This window comes from Nerophis ophidion, linkage group LG01, assembly GCF_033978795.1.
Source record: "Nerophis ophidion isolate RoL-2023_Sa linkage group LG01, RoL_Noph_v1.0, whole genome shotgun sequence".
Lineage (NCBI taxonomy): Eukaryota > Metazoa > Chordata > Actinopteri > Syngnathiformes > Syngnathidae > Nerophis > Nerophis ophidion.
Window position 1 is genome coordinate 52,665,387 of NC_084611.1, and position 18,514 is coordinate 52,683,900.

Here is an 18,514-nt window from a genome sequence, read left to right on the forward strand (position 1 = left end):
TTTTTTTTCATGTAATTAAACATTTTATAACATTTTATTCAACACAAGTTGGTAAAAAAAATGTGAAAGGGAAACAGAATTAAAAACAAAATGGGGGAAAACTGAATTGTATTGTTTTTTATATTACTCGTTATTAAAATGTATTGTTAATAACTATTATTATTATTTTACGTGTTGTGGTTTAGCCCTGCGATGAGGTGGGGACTTGTCCAGGGTGTACCCCGCCTTCCACCCGAATGCAGCTGAGATAGGCTCCAGCACCCACCGCAACCTCAAAAGTGACAAGTTTTGAGGTCACTTTTGACCTCAAAAGTGACCAAATTTTTTAAAAAATGCCTGTAAATTAGTAATGAATAAACCACAACTATCCACAACTGGATAGTTGTGGTTTATTCATTACTAATTTACATGCATTTTTTAAAACTAAAGTTGAGTTTTGGTGGTACAATAAATACTTAAATTTTCGGATTTAATGAATAATCGTTAAATTTTAGTTTTTGTCCGGACCATAGGGTGCACTGCCGATGAATGGTCTATTGTCGATCTTTTTTCATATGTAAGGCGCACTGGATTATAGGGCGCATTAAAGGAGTAATATTTTTTTATTTTTCTAAAAGTAAAACACTATCTTGTAGTCTACATCAGTGGTCCCCAACCTTTTTGTATCCGCGGACCGGTCAACGCTTAATAATTTGTCCCGCGGCCCGGGGGGGATCCTTTTTTTTTTTTTTTCTTTCTTTTTTTTCCTTTGTCATGAAAAAGGGACGTTTTTGTCATGAAAAAGGGAGGTTTTTGTTGTTGGTGCACTAATTGTAAGTGTATATTGTGTTTTTTATGTTGATTTAATTAAAAAAAAAATTAAACAACATTTTTTTTAAATTATTATTATTTTTTTAATAAAAATTAATAAAAAATTCTTCTGCGGCCCGGTACCAATCGGGCCACGGCCCAGTACCGGGCCGCGGCCCGGTGGTTGGGGACCAATGGTCTACATAACATATAATGGTGGTTCTTTGCTCAAAATGTTACATAAATGATGTTTTACACATCATTTCTCAAGTCGCTTTCTGACCGTCGCTTCGGGATGCGCCGTTTAGTAGACGGTCTTATTTACGAGGCTCACCTTTGGCAGCGTCTTCTCCCCGTCATCTTTGTTGTAGCGGTGTAGCGTGCAAGGATGGGAGTGGAAGAAGTGTCAAAAGATGGTGCTAACTGTTTTAAAACTAAAACATTTTGATAGATTTTTGAGCACCTTGTGTAATGTTCTATATTTTTAATGGAACATGTTGGTTTTGTTTACTTGAGTCATATTGCAGTCTACACGTATCTCTTATGTGTGACTGATGCGCCAAGAAGTGACAGCGCCCTCCTTTTTGCCTTCAGGCGGCAAACACAAGATGAATGAAGTGTTCGTACACACAGACATATTTGGCTCCATCTTAAAGTCTGTAAATCGAAAAGGTCGCAAAGGTTTATCTAAAAAGACAATAGTGTAACAAGTAGGCTAGTACGGTGTAGCAGTACTGGTATAGTGTCACTGTACTAATGAACAAATGAATCAAAAAGGGTACTATACCCTGTTTAAAAAGTACCGGTCCCTGGGCATGACGGTGCGTTGTCACGTCGTGTCAATTTGCTGTTTTTTTGCGAGCAGAGGAGCATGTTCGGCAGCGCACAATCACCGAGTACTTACAATCAGACACAGTGTGTAGACAGAAAAGGGAGAACGGATGCTTTTTGGCTTAAAAACTGACGATAAAGGTGAAGTTATAACACTGAAACACCCTCAGGAAGAGGTGCTTTAAGACATGGCTAAAGTTCAGCCGCAGTCGGTAGTGTTTTAGCTACTTCTAAATCACTAATCCTCGTCTCCATGGCGACAAATAAAGTAAGTTTCTTACAAGGATCATTATCACTGCAGGACGAGGAATATCTAAACATGTTTCACTACACACCGTAGGAGCACACTGAATGTAAACAAATGCCATTGGTGGATCTACACCTGAAGTCCACTGTAACGATATCAAGTAAGCGTATCAAGTCGATACTACTATGATTACATCAATATCTTCTATCGTCACAAAATCTATTTTACTATTATTATGTTTATAAACTCAGGAAGTACGTCCCTGGACACATGAAAACCTTGAATATGACCAATATATGACCCTGTAATGACTTGGTATCAGATCGATACCTACATTTGTGGTATCATCCACAACTAATGTAAAGTATCAAATAACAGAAGACTAAGTGATTATTACGTTTGAACAGAAGTGTAGACAACACACGTTATAACAAAGTATGGATGGAATGAAAGAATCAATATTTACAGCTTGTCCCTCATAATTTTGACAAAATAGAATGATGCATGACACAATAGTTACTGCATATGTCAGCAGACTAATTAGGAGTCTTTGTTTACTTACTCTGCGATGAGGTGGCAACTTGTCCAGGGTGTACCCCGCCTAGGCGCCAGCGACCCCCCATGACGCCAAAAGGGACAAGCGGTACAAAATGGATGGATGGATATTTATTTACTTCTAAAAGACAAGTTTATTTAAAATACTATTTTATTTAAGGACAAAATTGTTCTTCAATTGCAATAAGAAATATATGTTTAATGTACCCTAAGATTTATTGTTAAATTAAAGCCAATAATGCAATTTTTTGTGGTACCCTTTATTTAGGAAAGTACCGAAATACGTTTTGGTACCGGTACTATAATATCGGTATGGGGACAGCACTACTAACAAGTTAGCATGCAGTGGACAAAAATGGGAAAGACAGCGCACTGCAAGAAGTCAGTGTTCAATAACAAGAAGAAAAATAATACAAAATGAGGGGTATTTTATTTTAACTAAATACACAGAGGACATACCGTATTTTTTCATAGTTTGGCCAGGGGTGAAATTATGTCTGAAATGATTAACACATTACCGTAAAATATCAAAGAGCCTCGACGTATGAGATTTAATGGGATTTAGCGATTAGGAGTGACAGATTGTTTGCTAAAGGTATAGCATGTTCTAAATGTTATAGCTAATTGAATGACTCTTACCATAATATGTTACGTTAACATACCAGGCACCTTCTCAGTTGGTTATTTATGTGTCATATAACGTACACTTATTCAGCCTGTTGTTCACTATCCATCCATCCATTTTCTAACGCTTATTCCCTTTGGGGTTACGCGGGGCGCTGTTGTTCACTATTCTTTATTTATTTTAAATTGCCTTTCAAATGTCTATTCTTGGTGTTGGGTTTTATCAAATAAATTTCCCCCAACAATGCGACTTATTCTCCAGTGCAACTTATATGTTTTTTTCCTTCTTTACTATGCATTTTCAGCAGGTGCGACATATACACCGGAGCGACTTATACTCTGAAAATCATGATGCAATACAGGTAGCCTAAATAGCATGTTAGCATCGATTAGCTTACAGTCATTGATTGGCCAAATATGCCTGATAAGCACTCCGGCGAATCAATAAAATCAACAAAGCTCACCTTTTGTGCATTCGTGCACAGCTTAAAACATTTGGTGGACAAAATTAAGCAGAAGGGAATTAGGACAAAACAGTGCTTGCCAATTCCTCTCAGCAGTGAAGTATGTTTGATATAAACGGTGGGATCTTTTTCCATTTTCACTCATCTTTGAACAAGTTCTAGTGAGCCACTTGGGCGGCGCTAAACAGCTGCGGGTTGCTGACCCCCGATATAGGTCGTAAAATCTCAGCAACAAGCTGTAACATCTTACTGAGATCATTTCGGACCAAAACCCTTAAAACAAGTAAAACTCTCAAACATAAAATCTGCTTAGTGAGAAGAATTATCTTGTCAGACAGAAAATAAGCAAATATCACCCTTATTTCTGATATTTCATCTTGCTTAGATTTCAGTTTTTGCAGTGCAGTTAAGTGACTCAGCTTGATTTAATGCTGACTGCTGCTGAAAAAGAACCAGGTCACAATCCCCTCATTGACCATTATTTGCCCTCGGTGACCCCGCCCCCCCTCGGCTTCCGGACTTTTTCTGTTTGTCAGTCAAACAGGAAATGGTTACCACTGACACAGGAAACCAGCAAAGCCCATTGCTGTCAATCCCAGCACACACCCACACTGTTTGCATGTCCTCCTCCAGGATGTAGACCGTAGACACAGTGACCTCACGCGGTGATATCACCGAGCATCTGTTCCTCCTGTGTCACGTCCTCCTTAAGAATTGATGAGTTGCTTTTATGCACAAGGAGGAAGTCCAAGGAACAAGGACTGACGTGAGATCACTAGCTCATTACAGACCACTGAAAGAACTCTTGAGGCTCAGCAGTGATAGTGACTCGTGTTCTCATTATGTTTGGAATAGGGCCGTCCTCTGGAGCGGAACTATCTGAGCAGAAAAGAAATGGAACGCTGGCATTTAACACATTTTGGTGTTTTAAAAAAAAAAAAGGTTAAAAGATTATCTTTGTCATGTCGTCATTCATCATTTTTGCTGCTTTTGTGTGGTATCAGTGCAGTCCCTGGTGCTGGACACGTGTTTGAGGATTATCATTTGTAACCCCAGTCTTCATCTTCTCGCCGTAGGTGGGGAGGTCACAGATCTTCTTGGTCAGTCCGGACACGAAAAAGGTTGCAATTGAGAAGAGTTTCCGTGAAATATCCTTCTGCTCACAAGTAAGCAACTTTTCATTATAAAGGGCAACTGCTCTTTTTCTGGAATTTTGCCTATCCTTCACAATCCTTATGTAAGAAAAGAACACATATATTTGTCTTTTTTATGCATAGCTCGTAAATAAGTGCTAGCAAAGTCTGCTAACAACACAGATAATTGGAGTACACAATTGCGCCCATAAAGCCCTCTGAAAAAACATCCAAAAACTGCCAACAATACTCCATTTTACATGTGGTGACCTCAATCAATCAATGTTTATTTATATAGCCCTAAATCACAAGTGTCTCAAAGGGCTGCACAAGCCACAACGACATCCTCGGTTCAGAGCCCACATAAGGGCAAGGAAAAACTCACAACCCAGTGGGATGTCAATGTGAATGACTATGAGAAACCTTGAAGAGGACCTCCCCCCACCAGGGGAGACCGGATGCAATGGACGTCGAGTGGGTCTAGCATAATATTGTGAAAGTCCAGTCCAGAGTGGATCTAACATAATAGTGAGAGTCCAGTCCATGGTGGATCTAACATAATAGTGAGAGTCCAGTCCATAGAGGATCTAACATTATAGTCTGTGTGTCAAGTCCACAGTGGATCTAACATAATAGTAACAGTCCAGTCCATGGTGGATCTAACATAATAGTGAGAGTCCAGTCCATAGTGGATCCAACATAATAGTGTAGGAATCCAGTCCATAGTGGATCTAACATAATAGTGTGAGAGTCCAGTCCATAGTGGATCTAGCATAATAGTGTGAGAGTCCAGTCCATAGTGGATCTAACATAATAGTGTGGATCTAACATCATAGTGAGAGTCCAGTCCATATTGGAACCAACATTATAGTGATAAAACTACAGGGCACGCCTGAAGAAGCAAAGGTTCTAGTAATCAGAGAAATGGGGGAGCTTGAAAAGTACAAATGATGAAACCAGTAATCATGTTGCCAACTTGGTAATTGAATGTTAATATAACAGCAAATGAATGAGTGAAATATGAACTTTGCACTATGTTTGAAAACGATATAGACCCTGAAAAAAATTTATTCAATGGCATAGCAATGAATTGCAAATATTATACAGATGAACAATATAATGACAGTATAAAATTAAATAACCAATTAACAATTATACATATTAATAGTAGAAGTCTGTCTGCAAACTTTCACCATATAAAGGAATTTTTAAGTCAATTTGTAAAACCTTTTAGCATTATAGCAATATCAGAAACTTGGATAACTCAAGAAAAAAGTGTAGATTTTGGTCTGAATGGATATGAATTTGTGCATTTGGATAGAATAGATAAAAAGGGAGGAGGAGTAGCACTCTATATTGATAAAAATCTAAACTTTATTAAAGTTGAAAATATGACATCTATCATTGAACAAGTAATGGAATGTATAACGGTAGAGATTATAAGAGAAGGAAGAAAAAATATCCTAGTTAGTTGTATATATAGAACTCCGGGATCCAAAATAGAAATCTTCACCAAAGCTATGGAAGGATTATTTTATAAATTGAATAACAAAGAAATATTTATTAGTGGAGACTTTAACATTGACTTAATACATACAAGTAGCAATAGAGAAACAGCAGAATTTATAGACACAATGCACAGTATGAGTTTGATATCTTTGATAAATAAACCAACAAGAATCACATCACATAGTGCCACCCTAATTGACAATATATTTACCAATATAATGGATGACAACCTAATATGTGGAATCTTGATAAATGATATAAGTGATCATCTCCCAGTCTTTGTGGTCTACAACTGTGCCAGTAAAATTAAAATCAAGAATGAATGTGAAACTGTCTATAAAAGAATCATAACAGAGAAATCGCTCAACAAATTCAAGAATGAACTACAAAAGCAAAATTGGAATACTATTTATGATAAAAAAGAAGTTAATGCAGCTTATGAAGGATTCTTAAACACATTTAAAATACTATATGATGGAAATTGTCCAGTAGTAAATTATAAAAGGAAGTCAAAGTACGGCGAGTTTAAACCGTGGATGACTAAAGGACTCCAAAATGCCTGTAAAAAAAAGAATATTTTATATAAGGAATTTATAAAAAATAGAACTTTAGTAAATGAAAATAAATATAAAAAATATAAAAATAAACTAATCAATATAATCAGAATGTGTAAAAAAGATTATTATATAAATAAACTGGAATATAACAAGAATAATATAAGAGGTGTATGGAAAATATTAAATGGTATTATTAGAAATAAAAATGATGATAATCAATACCCACCATACTTTATGGAAAATAACAATATGATTAAGGATAAGGAGGTGATAGTAAATACATTTAATGAGTATTTTATAAATATTGGACCGAAACTAGCAGAAGAGATAAAGGTAGAAGGGACAAAAATAGATGCAGCAGATTATATCAACCCAAACCCTAAAACAATGTTTTTAAAACCAGTAGTAGAAAGAGAAATCAGGGACATAGTCAAAAGTTTTAAGAACAAAACAAGCAAAGATGTGGATGATATAGACATGCAAACTTTAAAGTGTGTGATAGATGGAATTAGTGCTCCATTAGCGTATCTATTTAACCTTTCATTTGAAATGGGAGTATTTCCTCAACTAATGAAAATTGCAAAAGTTGTTCCTATTCACAAAGCGGGAGACGGACACTTATTCACAAACTACAGACCAATCTCAACACTACCACAGTTCTCCAAAATATTAGAAAAAATATTTATAAATAGATTCGATGGCTTTGTAGAAAAAAATGAATTATTAACAGATAGGCAATATGGTTTCAGGAATAATCGATCAACAGCACAAGCATTAACAGATTTAATTGAGGAAATAACTGATAGTATTGATAAAAATAAATATACAATAGGAGTATTCTTAGATCTTAAGAAGGCTTTTGATACAGTAGACCATAGTATTCTTTTTAGAAAAATGGAAAAATATGGTTTTAGGGGTATTGTTCTGGAATGGATAAAAAGTTATTTATCTGATAGAAAGCAGTTTGTACAGATATCACAAAACAAATCATGCTGGTTAAATATTAAATGTGGGGTACCACAGGGGTCAGTTTTAGGGCCCAAGATGTTCATCATGTATATAAATGATATTTGTAAAGTAACTGAAAACCTTAAATATGTGTTATTTGCGGATGACACCAATGTACTCTGTTCTGATGTGGACTTGCAGCAGCTCCTGAGGACCGTCACCATGGAGATGTATAAACTAAAAAAATGGTTTGATGCTAATAAATTATCATTGAACCTAAATAAAACTAACTTTATGTTATTTGGAAATAAGAGAAATGATATAGATGTAAAATTGTATATAGACAATGTTAGTATAGAAAGAGTAAACAAAATCAAATTTTTGGGTGTGATCTTGGACCAAAGGATCTGCTGGAAGTCACACATTACATACATCAAAGGGAAGTTGGCCAGAAGTATTGCTGTCCTGGGTAAAACAAGGCACATTCTTAATCAAAAAACATTACACACTCTTTATTGTACACTTGTTTTACCATATTTGAGTTACTGTCTAGAAGTTTGGGGAAATACATACAGGACGAACATCCAACCACTATTCATAATGCAAAAAAGGGCCATCAGACTGATACATAACACAGGACCCCGAGAACACACTAATGGATTATTTATAAAAACATTTGATTTAAAACTACCAGATCTCATCCAACTCAAGACTGCCCAAATGATTTATAAAGCAAGTAAAGATTTACTTCCAACAGGGTTACAGAGAAGATTTTTACAAAGAGAAGGGAATTATAATTTAAGAGGAGAACTACTTTTTAAGATCCAATATTGTAGAACAACGCAGAAACGAATGAGTATAACAATAGCAGGGGTTAAAATATGGAACTGTTTAAAGGATGAAATAAAACACAGCACCAACATAAACCAGTTTAAAAAGCTTTTTAAATCATTTATCATTAGTAAATATAAGAAAGAAGAGCAAACATTGTTTTAGAAAGACAATAATATATATGTATATAAATACAATGTATGATTTCATAATTATACATATAGGTTATATTAAAATGTATATATTACCACTTTATATGGAATTTAAATGAATTGTGTATGTATAATGTATTTATGTATGTGTGTATGTGTGTATGTATATGTATATATATATATATATGTGTGTGTATGTATGTATGTGTATATGTATGTGTATATATATGTGTGTGTATGTATGTGTATATATATATATATATATAAGTGTACAAATGTATATGTTTGATTTAAATGTTAAACTATGTATATGAGACGTGTGCTACATATATGTTGCTTATATATTGTTTAAAAAAAAAAAAAAGTAATATAAGTGAAGCATGTTTTAGATTTTATATATTTTGAAGCTTGTTCTTGTTGTGATGGGGTAGGTTTATATAAGCGTTGCTTCAACCTACACCCTTTCGGCTCAATCATTGCTCAAATGAGTGTTTTTTTTTTTTTTTTTTTTTTGTTTTTCTTTTCTTGTTGTTGTTCTTTGTTTTATGTGAAGATTGCCGAAATAAAATACATTGATTGATTGATTGAAAGTCCGGTCCATAGTGGATCTAACATAATAGTGTGAGCGTCCAGTCCATAGTGGATCTAACATAATAGTGAGAGTCCAGTCCATAGTGGATCTAACATAATAGTGAGAGTCCAGTCCATAGTGGGGCCAGCAGGAGACCATCCCAAGCGTAGATGGGTCAGCAGCGCAGAGACGTCCCCAACCGATGCACATGCGAGCGGTCCACCCCGGGTCCAAACTCTGGACAGCCAGCACTTCATCCATGGCCACCGGACCTGTGCGGTGTTTGTGCACCCCCCCCCCCCCCCACCCTCACCCACAAGGGAGAAAGGGTGGCAGAGAAGAGAAGAAAAGAAAAGAAACGGCAGATCAACTGGTCTAAAAAGGTGGTCTATTTAAAAGCTACAGTATACAAATGAGTTTTAAGACGGGACGCTTCTCTTTTGTAAGTAAATCTGAACAGCCGATATGAGCAGTACATCAACTATATGATTTGCCTGAAAAGCTGTACAGGACAAAAAAAAAATTAAAAGAAATCAATAAAATTGAGCGCTTTATAGGCAGAATAGAGCGACTCCCTTCGTTAAGTGACTTTTGTTAGCCTGTATTTACATCTTATAATGCATTAAAATAAGAAAACTACAGTATTTGTTTTTGTCTTTCATGAGGATTGTGAATGACAGACAAATTTCCACTTCAAGACCTGTCCTGTACTATTGACCCACCTGATGACCTTTTTTGTAGGGCATCCGCCACGTGGACCACTTTGGCTTCATTTGCAGGGAGACGGTGGAAGGAGGAAGCTGCCACTTCGTCTGCTACGTCTTTCAGTGTGCGGATGAATCACTGGTGAGATGGGTGTTTTTCACGGCACTCAAATGTGTTAAATCTGTATTTCCCACTGACTCATGTGCCGAACGCTATGTCAAGCCGATTTTAAACCCTCCACGGTGCCCATGTCACATGTTTTCCAGTATTCTTGACGCTAACTTGGAATACAATAAACAACCAGATGAGGCAATTCATGAAGGAATTGCGTGTGAACGCTGAAGTTGAACTGAAATGCAGACAAAATGTAGTATGAATGTAAGAAGAGTTTGAATTTCCAGGAAAAACGGATTGATTGATTGATTGAAACTTTTATGAGTAGATTGCACAGTACAGTACATATTCCGTACAATTGACCACTAAATGGTAACACCCGAATAAGTTCATCAACCTGTTTAGGTCGGGGTCCACGTTAATCAATTCATGGTAATTTGGTTTAGAACTTAGGAAAGTGTTAGTTGGGTGAGTGGAATGTGTTGATGTTCAAATGGTTTGAATCGGTTGGAAAATGTGGAAGGAGCAGTTGCCAGAAAAAAGGGTTTGGAAAACAGGGAATTTTAGGAATTCCTGGAATCTTTTATATGATCTTTAGAATTTCCAGGATGGTGGAATGTATTAAAGGTGGAATGGTTTGAATTGATTGAAGAATGTGGAAATGGTGGAAGTTTAAAAAATGGACAATTCATTTTGAATGGGGAAAATGTCCCTGAAAACAGGGAATTCTTGGAAATCCGGGATTTAAAAAAAAATTGTTGTAGGAGAGCACACCATTTTGAACCGGCTGAATATTTTGGTTTTGGAACAGTTTGAATCGGATGAAAAATGGGGGAATTGTGGAACTTTGAAAAATGTCCCATTCATTTCAGTGGGAATGTCATGGAAATTTGGAAGATTTCGGGAAAAGTTTGAGTTTTTTGGAAAAATATTTAAAGACTTGAATGTTCTGAATGAGTTGAAAATGGTTGGTGTTGGAATTTTTCAAACCGGTCAAGAAATGTTGAAGTAGTACAGGTTTAATTAATAAATGATGTTAAAGATTTTTTAGGAGAAAACTGGAAAAATAAATGTTTTCCAGTTCAAATAGCAAGTTTCTTTTTTATCCTGATTAAGAGCAATGTTTGGACAGTGGAACGGTTGAAGTGGGTTGAAAAATATGGGAGGAGCAGTCGCTGGAAAAAAAGGGAATTCTATGAATTCCTGGAATTTTTTTTGAACTTGGAAAAATGATCATTAGAATTTCCAGGATGAGTGGAATATGTTGAAAGTGGAATGGTTTGAATTGGTTGAACAATGTAAAATGGTGGACGTTTAAAAAATGGAAATCTCCCTGAAAATGGGTAATTCTTGGAAATCCAGGATTTTTAAAAAAAATTGCTGAAGGAGAGCACACCATTTTGAACCGGTTTGGAACGGTTTGAATTGGATGAAAAATTAGGGAATTGTGGAACTTTGAAAATGCCCATTCATTTCAGTGGGAATTTCATGGAAATTTGGAAGATCTCGGCAAAAGTGGGAATTTTTTGGGAAAATCTTAAAAGACTTGAATGTACTGAATGAGTACATTCAGTACATTCCGTCAATTCCTTTAAGCTGAAACTTAAAGGAATTGACGGAAGGGCACCACCAGGAGTGGAGCCTGCGGCTTAATTTGACTCAACACGGGGAACCTTACCTGGCCCGGACACGGAAAGGATTGACAGATTGATGGCTTGGTGTTGGAATGGTTGGTGTTGGAATTTTTCAAATCGGTCGTGAAATTTTTAAGCAGTAACACTTTTAATTAATAAATGGTATTAAAGAATTTTGGGAAAACTTTGTTTTTTATCCTGATTAAGAAGAATGTTTGGACGGTGGAATTGTTGAAGTAGGTTGAAAAAATCTGGAGGTAGCAGTCGCCTGGAAAAAAAGTGAATTCTACTCAGTGGCCTAGTAGTTAGTGTCTGCCCTGAGATTGGTAGGTCCTGGGTGTTCAAAACCCGGCCGAGTCATACCAAAGACTATAAAAATGGGACCCACTACTTCCCTGTTTGGCACTCAGCATCAAGGCTTAGACCTGGGGATTAAATGACCAAAAATTATTCCCGGGCGGGGCCATAGCTGCTGCTCACTGCTCCCCTCACTTCCCAGGGGGTGAAACAACGGAATGAGTCAAATGCAGAGGACACATTTCACCACACCTAGTGTGTGTGACAATCATTGGCACTTTAACTTTAACTTAACTTTCTAGGAATTCTTGGAATTTTTTTGAACTTGGAAAAACGATCGTTAGTATTTCCAGGATGAGTGGAATATGTTGAAGGTGGAATGGTTTGAATCGGTTGCAAAATGTGGAAATGGCGGAAGTTTGAAAAATGGCCTATTCATTTTGAATGGGGAAAATGTCCCAGAAAACCTGGAATTCTGGGGAATGTGAGAATTTTTGAAATTTGTCAAGGGGAAAGCCCACGATTCCCAAACAGGCTGAACAGTTTGAAGTTGGAACGGTTTGAACCGGGTGAAAAATTTGGAAGGTAGAACGTGCCAAAGCCATTCGCCCATTCAATAATGAATTGCAGCATTGCAGCAGGCCTATAATAAAAATGGAAGAATTTTGGTGTAAAAAAGCATATGTGTGAATGATTTGGAGCATTCACACAATGACTGCCCTCTCCTGGATGAAATCCTACCTCTCTGACAGTCAGCAATTCATCTCAACCAACAACTGCACGTCCTCCACTTCCCCAGTCACCCACGGCGTCCCCCAGGGCTCAGTACTTGGCCCACTACTCTTCACCATCTACCTCCTACCCCTCGGTCAGATCCTCCGCCACCACGGCCTTCAATTTCACTGCTATGCCGACGACACACAACTATACCTTTCCACCACGACCATCACCACAGCCACCCACTCCACCCTCACCACCTGCCTCACAGACTTAAAAACCTGGATGCAAAAAAACTTTCTAAAACTCAACTGTAACAAATCTGAAATAATCATCATTGGCCCCGACTCCCTCACTAGCCCCACTCAGGACTTTTCATTAAACATCGACGGCTCCCTTGTCACTACCTCCACCTACATCCGCAACGTAGGTGTAATTTTCGACCCTACCCTCTCATTCCTCCCCCACGTAAACCACTTCAACAAAACTGCATTCTTCCACCTCAGAAACATTGCCCGTCTCCGGCCCTCCCTCACATCCTCTGCTGCTGAAATCCTCATCCACGCCTTCATCTCATCCCGGATAGACTACTGTAACAGCATCCTCTACGGCAGTGGTCCCCAACCTTTTTGTATCCGCGGACCGGTCAACGCTTAATAATTTGTCCCGCGGCCTGGGGGGGAGGAATCCTTTTTTTTTTTTTTTTACTTTGTCATGAAAAAGGTACATTTTTTTCATGAAAAAGGGAGGTTTTTGTGGTTGGTGCACTAATTGTAAGTGTATATTGTGTTTTTTATGTTGATTTAATTAAAAAAAATTAAAACAATTTTTTTATTTTATTTAATTTTTTAAAATAAAAATGAATGAAAAATTCTTCTGCGGCCCGGTACCAATCGGGCCGCGGCCCGGTGGTTGGGGACCACTGCTCTACGGCATCACCTCCAAGACCCTCAATAAACTGCAATATGTCCAAAACTCCGCTGCCCGCCTGCTCACCCGTACCCGCTCCAGAGAGCACATCACACCTGTCCTTCATGACCTCCACTGGCTGCCTGTCAAATACAGAATCACCTTCAAAATACTCCTCAGCACCTACAAGGCACTCCATAACCTGGCTCCACCCTACCTCTCTGACCTCCTCCAGCCACATGTCCCGTCCAGTTCCCTCAGGTCTAGTGGCGCCTGGAAGTCCCCAAGACCAGGCGCCGAACCTGGGGCGACAGGGCCTTCTCCGTGGCTGCCCCCTCTCTCTGGAACGCTCTCTCCAGGCACATCAGAGATGCCCCCTCCCTCCCTACCTTCAAAAGCACACACACACATGTAAAGCGACTTTGGGTACTTAGAAAAGCTCTATATATTATTAATAACGACTGTCCCATAAACTTAGACAGAGCCAAGACTCGACAAAAACAATTGTTGTTCCAGGTGGACGAGATAATGCTGACCTTGAGGCAGGCCTTTTCTGTGGCAGCCGTGCAGCAGAACGCAAAGAGCCAGAGCCAACAGTGTGACAGCTGCCCCATGTTGCAGCTCCACAGGCTCTGTGAGAGAATCGAAGGTACGACACCAGCTGATCTTTACACTTTGAGACTATTTCATTTCCCTTTGGATTGCTACTTAGGTCTAAATGCTTCGAAAACCAAGCTGGAGCTTCAGAGACACCTGGCTGAGCTGGACAACCAAGACCAAGCTGCAATCTTTGAAAACACTATGGTAACGTATCCACTTTAAAGGTGGGAAAATGTGCCTTGGCTGACATCTGCTGGTGATTTAGCTGTACTGCAACACAAACACTGCAGAAAGTTACACCAAATTATGCTCCATCAAAACAGTGATGCAATTATTCGAATTAGACTGCTGCCGCTGAAAGGAAATATGTTTATTTGTTTCCTTGTAGAAGTCGCATCCTAAGAGTGAGCAGGAGGAAAATGAGCTCATCGTGTCAGCATTGAGGAACTTGTATGAAGAGAGGCAGATGATCCATCACCACACACTGCCTAAGGACACTAAAAAGGTACAGTCATTTGTGCAGGTGTCACATTCCGATATTGATATCAGATGTCGATTTGATACCAACAAAAACACAGGTATCAAAATATATTGGCTCGCATCAGTAATCTGCGATATATCATCCGATACAAGCAGTCTTCCATCCATCCATTTTCTATCGCTTGTCCCTTTTTTGGGATCACAGGGGGTACTGGAGCCTATCTCAGCTGCATTCTGGCGGAAGGCGGCGTACACCCTGGACAAGTCGCCACCTCATCACAGGGCTACAAGCAGTCATTTAATAATAATTAGAGATGTTCAATATCATCGGACTGCCGATATTATCGGCCGATAAATGCTATGAAATGTAATATCGGAAATTATCGGTATCAGTTTCAAAAAGTAAAATTTATCACTTTTCAAATCGCCGCTGTACAGAGTGGCCCACAGACTTAGGGAGAAGGACAGAGCGCCAATAAACCTTAAAGGCACTGCCTTTGCATGCCGACCCAATCTCATAATATCCACAGCTTTACACACACACACACACACAAGTGAATTCCAGGCATACTTGGTCAACAGCCATACAGGTCCCACTGAAGGTGGCCGTATAAACAACTTTAACACTGTTAGAAATATGCGCCACACTGTGAAGCCACACCAAACAAGAATGACAACACATTTCGGGAGAATATCCGCACCGTAACACAGAATAAACACAACAGAACAAAAACCAAGAATCCTTTGCAGCACTAACTCTTCCGGGATGCTACAATATACACCCCACCCCGCTCATCCCACCGCCACCCCCACCACCCAGACCTCAACGTCCTCATGGTCTCTCAGGGAGAGCATGTCCCAAATTCCAAGCTGCTGTTTTGAGGCATGTTAAAAAAAATAGTGCACTTTGTGACTTCAATAATAAATATGGCAGTGCCATGTTGGCATTTTTTTCCATAATTTGAGTTGATTTATTTTAGAAAACCTTGTTACATTGTTTGATGCATCCAGCGGGGCATCACAACAAAATTAGGCATAATAATGTGTCAATTCCACGACTGTATAAATCTGTATCGGTTGATATCGGAATTGGTAATTAAGAGTTGGACAAAATTGGATATCTGCAAAAAAGCCATTATCGGCTATCTTAAATCAGAAGAGATAATGTTGTATCAGTACCTCCTCAGTAATTTGTGTATTTGATCTTTTCACGTCCCGTTTACACGGTGCTGTTGTGTTCGACAGGATCTGATACGCTACTGTTTTTTTTTGTGCGCGCGTAGAACGAGGAGGCACCCGCTGCACCCGTTGAGGCGCAGCAGCAAACGAGCAGTCGCCAGCGGCTGGAACAGTTCAAGAGTAGAGCCAAGCGCTCTTTAACCGAGTCCTTGGAGGGCATATGGAAGGTAAACACTGCGGTCATGCGTGTGTTGGTTGACATTGGAAGATGTGGCGTTTGATTTTCGTACTCTTCTCGGCAGGGGGGCAGCAAGGCCATCGCTCCGAGGGGCAACAGTGAAAGAAGCAATAGTGGCTCCTCGGTCTCCTCTGTCATTGGCCAGGACCAGTCCTGCTTAGTTGACCCCTTCCCTCCCCCTGCCCAGCTGGGACCCACCAGTCCGTTGAGGTTGGTACACTGGAGTAAACCAGGGCTGTCCAAACTACAGCTCACCAGCCTCTTCAATTTAGCCCGGGAGACGTCATGAGTTCAACAAAACACGCTTGTATATTATTCCTAAATGCCTGCTGGTTTCCGAATAGTACATATTTGCTGCCATCTTGTGGACAATGTGAGTTAATATAGGGTATCCGCAGGGTCTTAAATTCAATAATTAGAATTAAAATTCTCCTAAAATCTCATAAAAAGTCTTAAGAATCTATTGACGTTACTTTTATTTAAAACATGCATAAACTTCAGTTTTGCTTTGAAATCGTTTGATTTTTGAGGACGCTATGACATAACTAACTGTGCGTTATCGGTCAGATTGTATCGAACACCACCAGCTATTGCTGTGCACACGCAGCTGCGTGTTGACAGCTTACTTAGCATAGCAGCGGAGAAAACTTTAAACAGGACCGTATTACAGTAGTTGCGTGCATGGGTAAGTGTATGTTTAATGATTTGTGGCTTTAGGAGGAACAGTTCAGTGCATGTTAGAAGCCGGTGGAGGGAAACGCATATGAAGCATAGTGCACTTTCGATGTGAAATGGGTCTTAAATTTTATTCATTATGGTCTCAAAAAAAGTCCTAAATTTGGCTTGTTGAAACCTACAAAGAACCTGTTCATCAGATCAATGACCCTTGAAAAGTACTTTGATATTATAGAACAACATTACTTATTACAAAATCCAAAAAAACCTTCTCTGGTCATGGAGCAACAAAAAAATGTAACTAACATAAAGGTCAACACATAACAACCTGCTCAATGAACATTATTGAGTATATTTTTTTATAATGACATCCATTTTAAATCCATCAGAGTGCATGATGGGAAAATTTAAAACACTCTCCACCCGTGTGTATATATATATATATATATATATATATATATATATATATACACACACACACACACACACGGTTGTGGTTAAAAGTTTACATACACTTGTGAAGAACATAATGTCATGGCTGTCTTGAGTTTCCAATAATTTCTACAACTTTTATTTTTTTGTGATAGAGTGATTGGAGCACATACTTGTTGGTCACAAAAAACATGTAGAAAAGTTACAATCAAATCAAATGAGCTTCATGGCATGGCCTCTCACCTTCATTTGAGTGATTATGATTGACGAAACCTGTTGACTTCTCTGAGCCCATTTAAATAGGGCTCATGTGACGCAGTCATTAGATTCTGTTACAAACGCCACAATGGGAAAGTCAAAGGAACTCAGCACAGATCTGAAAAAAAGGAATCATTGACTCAGGAGATGATTGAGGGAACCCCTCATGAAACAGTTCTGTAGAGATGAAGTAGTCTTGTGATTTTTCCCACACCTACATATATATATATATATATATATATATATATATATATACATACACACACACACACATATGTGTATATATACGTGTGTATATGTGTGTGTGTGTATATATATATATATATATATATATATATATATATATATATATATACACACACACACACAGTGGGGCAAAAAAGTATTTAATATTTAATCAGCCACCGATTGTGCAAGTTCTCCCACTTAAAATGATGACAGAGGTCTGTAATTTTCATCATAGGTACACTTCAACTGTGAGAGACAGAATGTGACAAAAAATCCAGGAATTCACATTGTAGGAATTTTAAAAAATTGATTTGTAAATTATGGTGGAAAATAAGTATTTGCTCAACCATTCAAAGCTCTCACTGATGGAAGGAGGTTTTGCCTCAGAATCTCACGATACATGGCCCCATTCATTCTTTTCTTAACACGGATCAATCGTCCTGTCCCCTTAGCAGGAAAAACTGCCTCAAAGCATGATGTTTCCACCCCCATGCTTCACAGTAGGTATGATGTTCTTGGGATGCAACTCAGTATTCTTCTTCCTCCAAGCACGACAAGTTGAGTTTATACCAAAATGGATACATGGATGATACAGCAGAGAATTGGGAGAATGTCAGATGAAACCAAAATATAACTTTTTGGTATAAACTTAACTTGCCGTTTTTGGAGGAAGAAGAATACTGAGTTGCATCCCAAGAACACCACACCTACTGAAACATCATGCTTTGGGGCTGTTTTTCTGCTAAGAGGACAGTAAGATTGATCCGTGTTAAGGAAAGAATGAATGGGGCCATGTATCGGGACATTTTGAGCCAAAACCTCCTTCCATCAAGTAAG

At 38.5% G+C, this 18,514-nt stretch overlaps 1 protein-coding gene across 4 annotated transcripts in view; it reads left to right on the top strand.

Annotated features, from left to right (window-relative positions):
• tbc1d1 (TBC1 (tre-2/USP6, BUB2, cdc16) domain family, member 1) overlaps window positions 1-18,514 on the top strand; it is a 168,077-nt gene that overhangs the window by 40,731 nt on the left and 108,832 nt on the right. For all 4 annotated transcript variants that reach the window (XM_061906987.1, XM_061906996.1, XM_061907005.1 and 1 more), the window contains 7 exons: window positions 4,587-4,676; window positions 9,953-10,057; window positions 14,104-14,236; window positions 14,300-14,391; window positions 14,576-14,692; window positions 15,951-16,073; window positions 16,149-16,294. In XM_061906987.1, coding sequence (XP_061762971.1) covers window positions 4,587-4,676; window positions 9,953-10,057; window positions 14,104-14,236; window positions 14,300-14,391; window positions 14,576-14,692; window positions 15,951-16,073; window positions 16,149-16,294 — 806 coding nt within the window. The remainder of the gene's footprint in view (window positions 1-4,586; window positions 4,677-9,952; window positions 10,058-14,103; window positions 14,237-14,299; window positions 14,392-14,575; window positions 14,693-15,950; window positions 16,074-16,148; window positions 16,295-18,514) is intronic.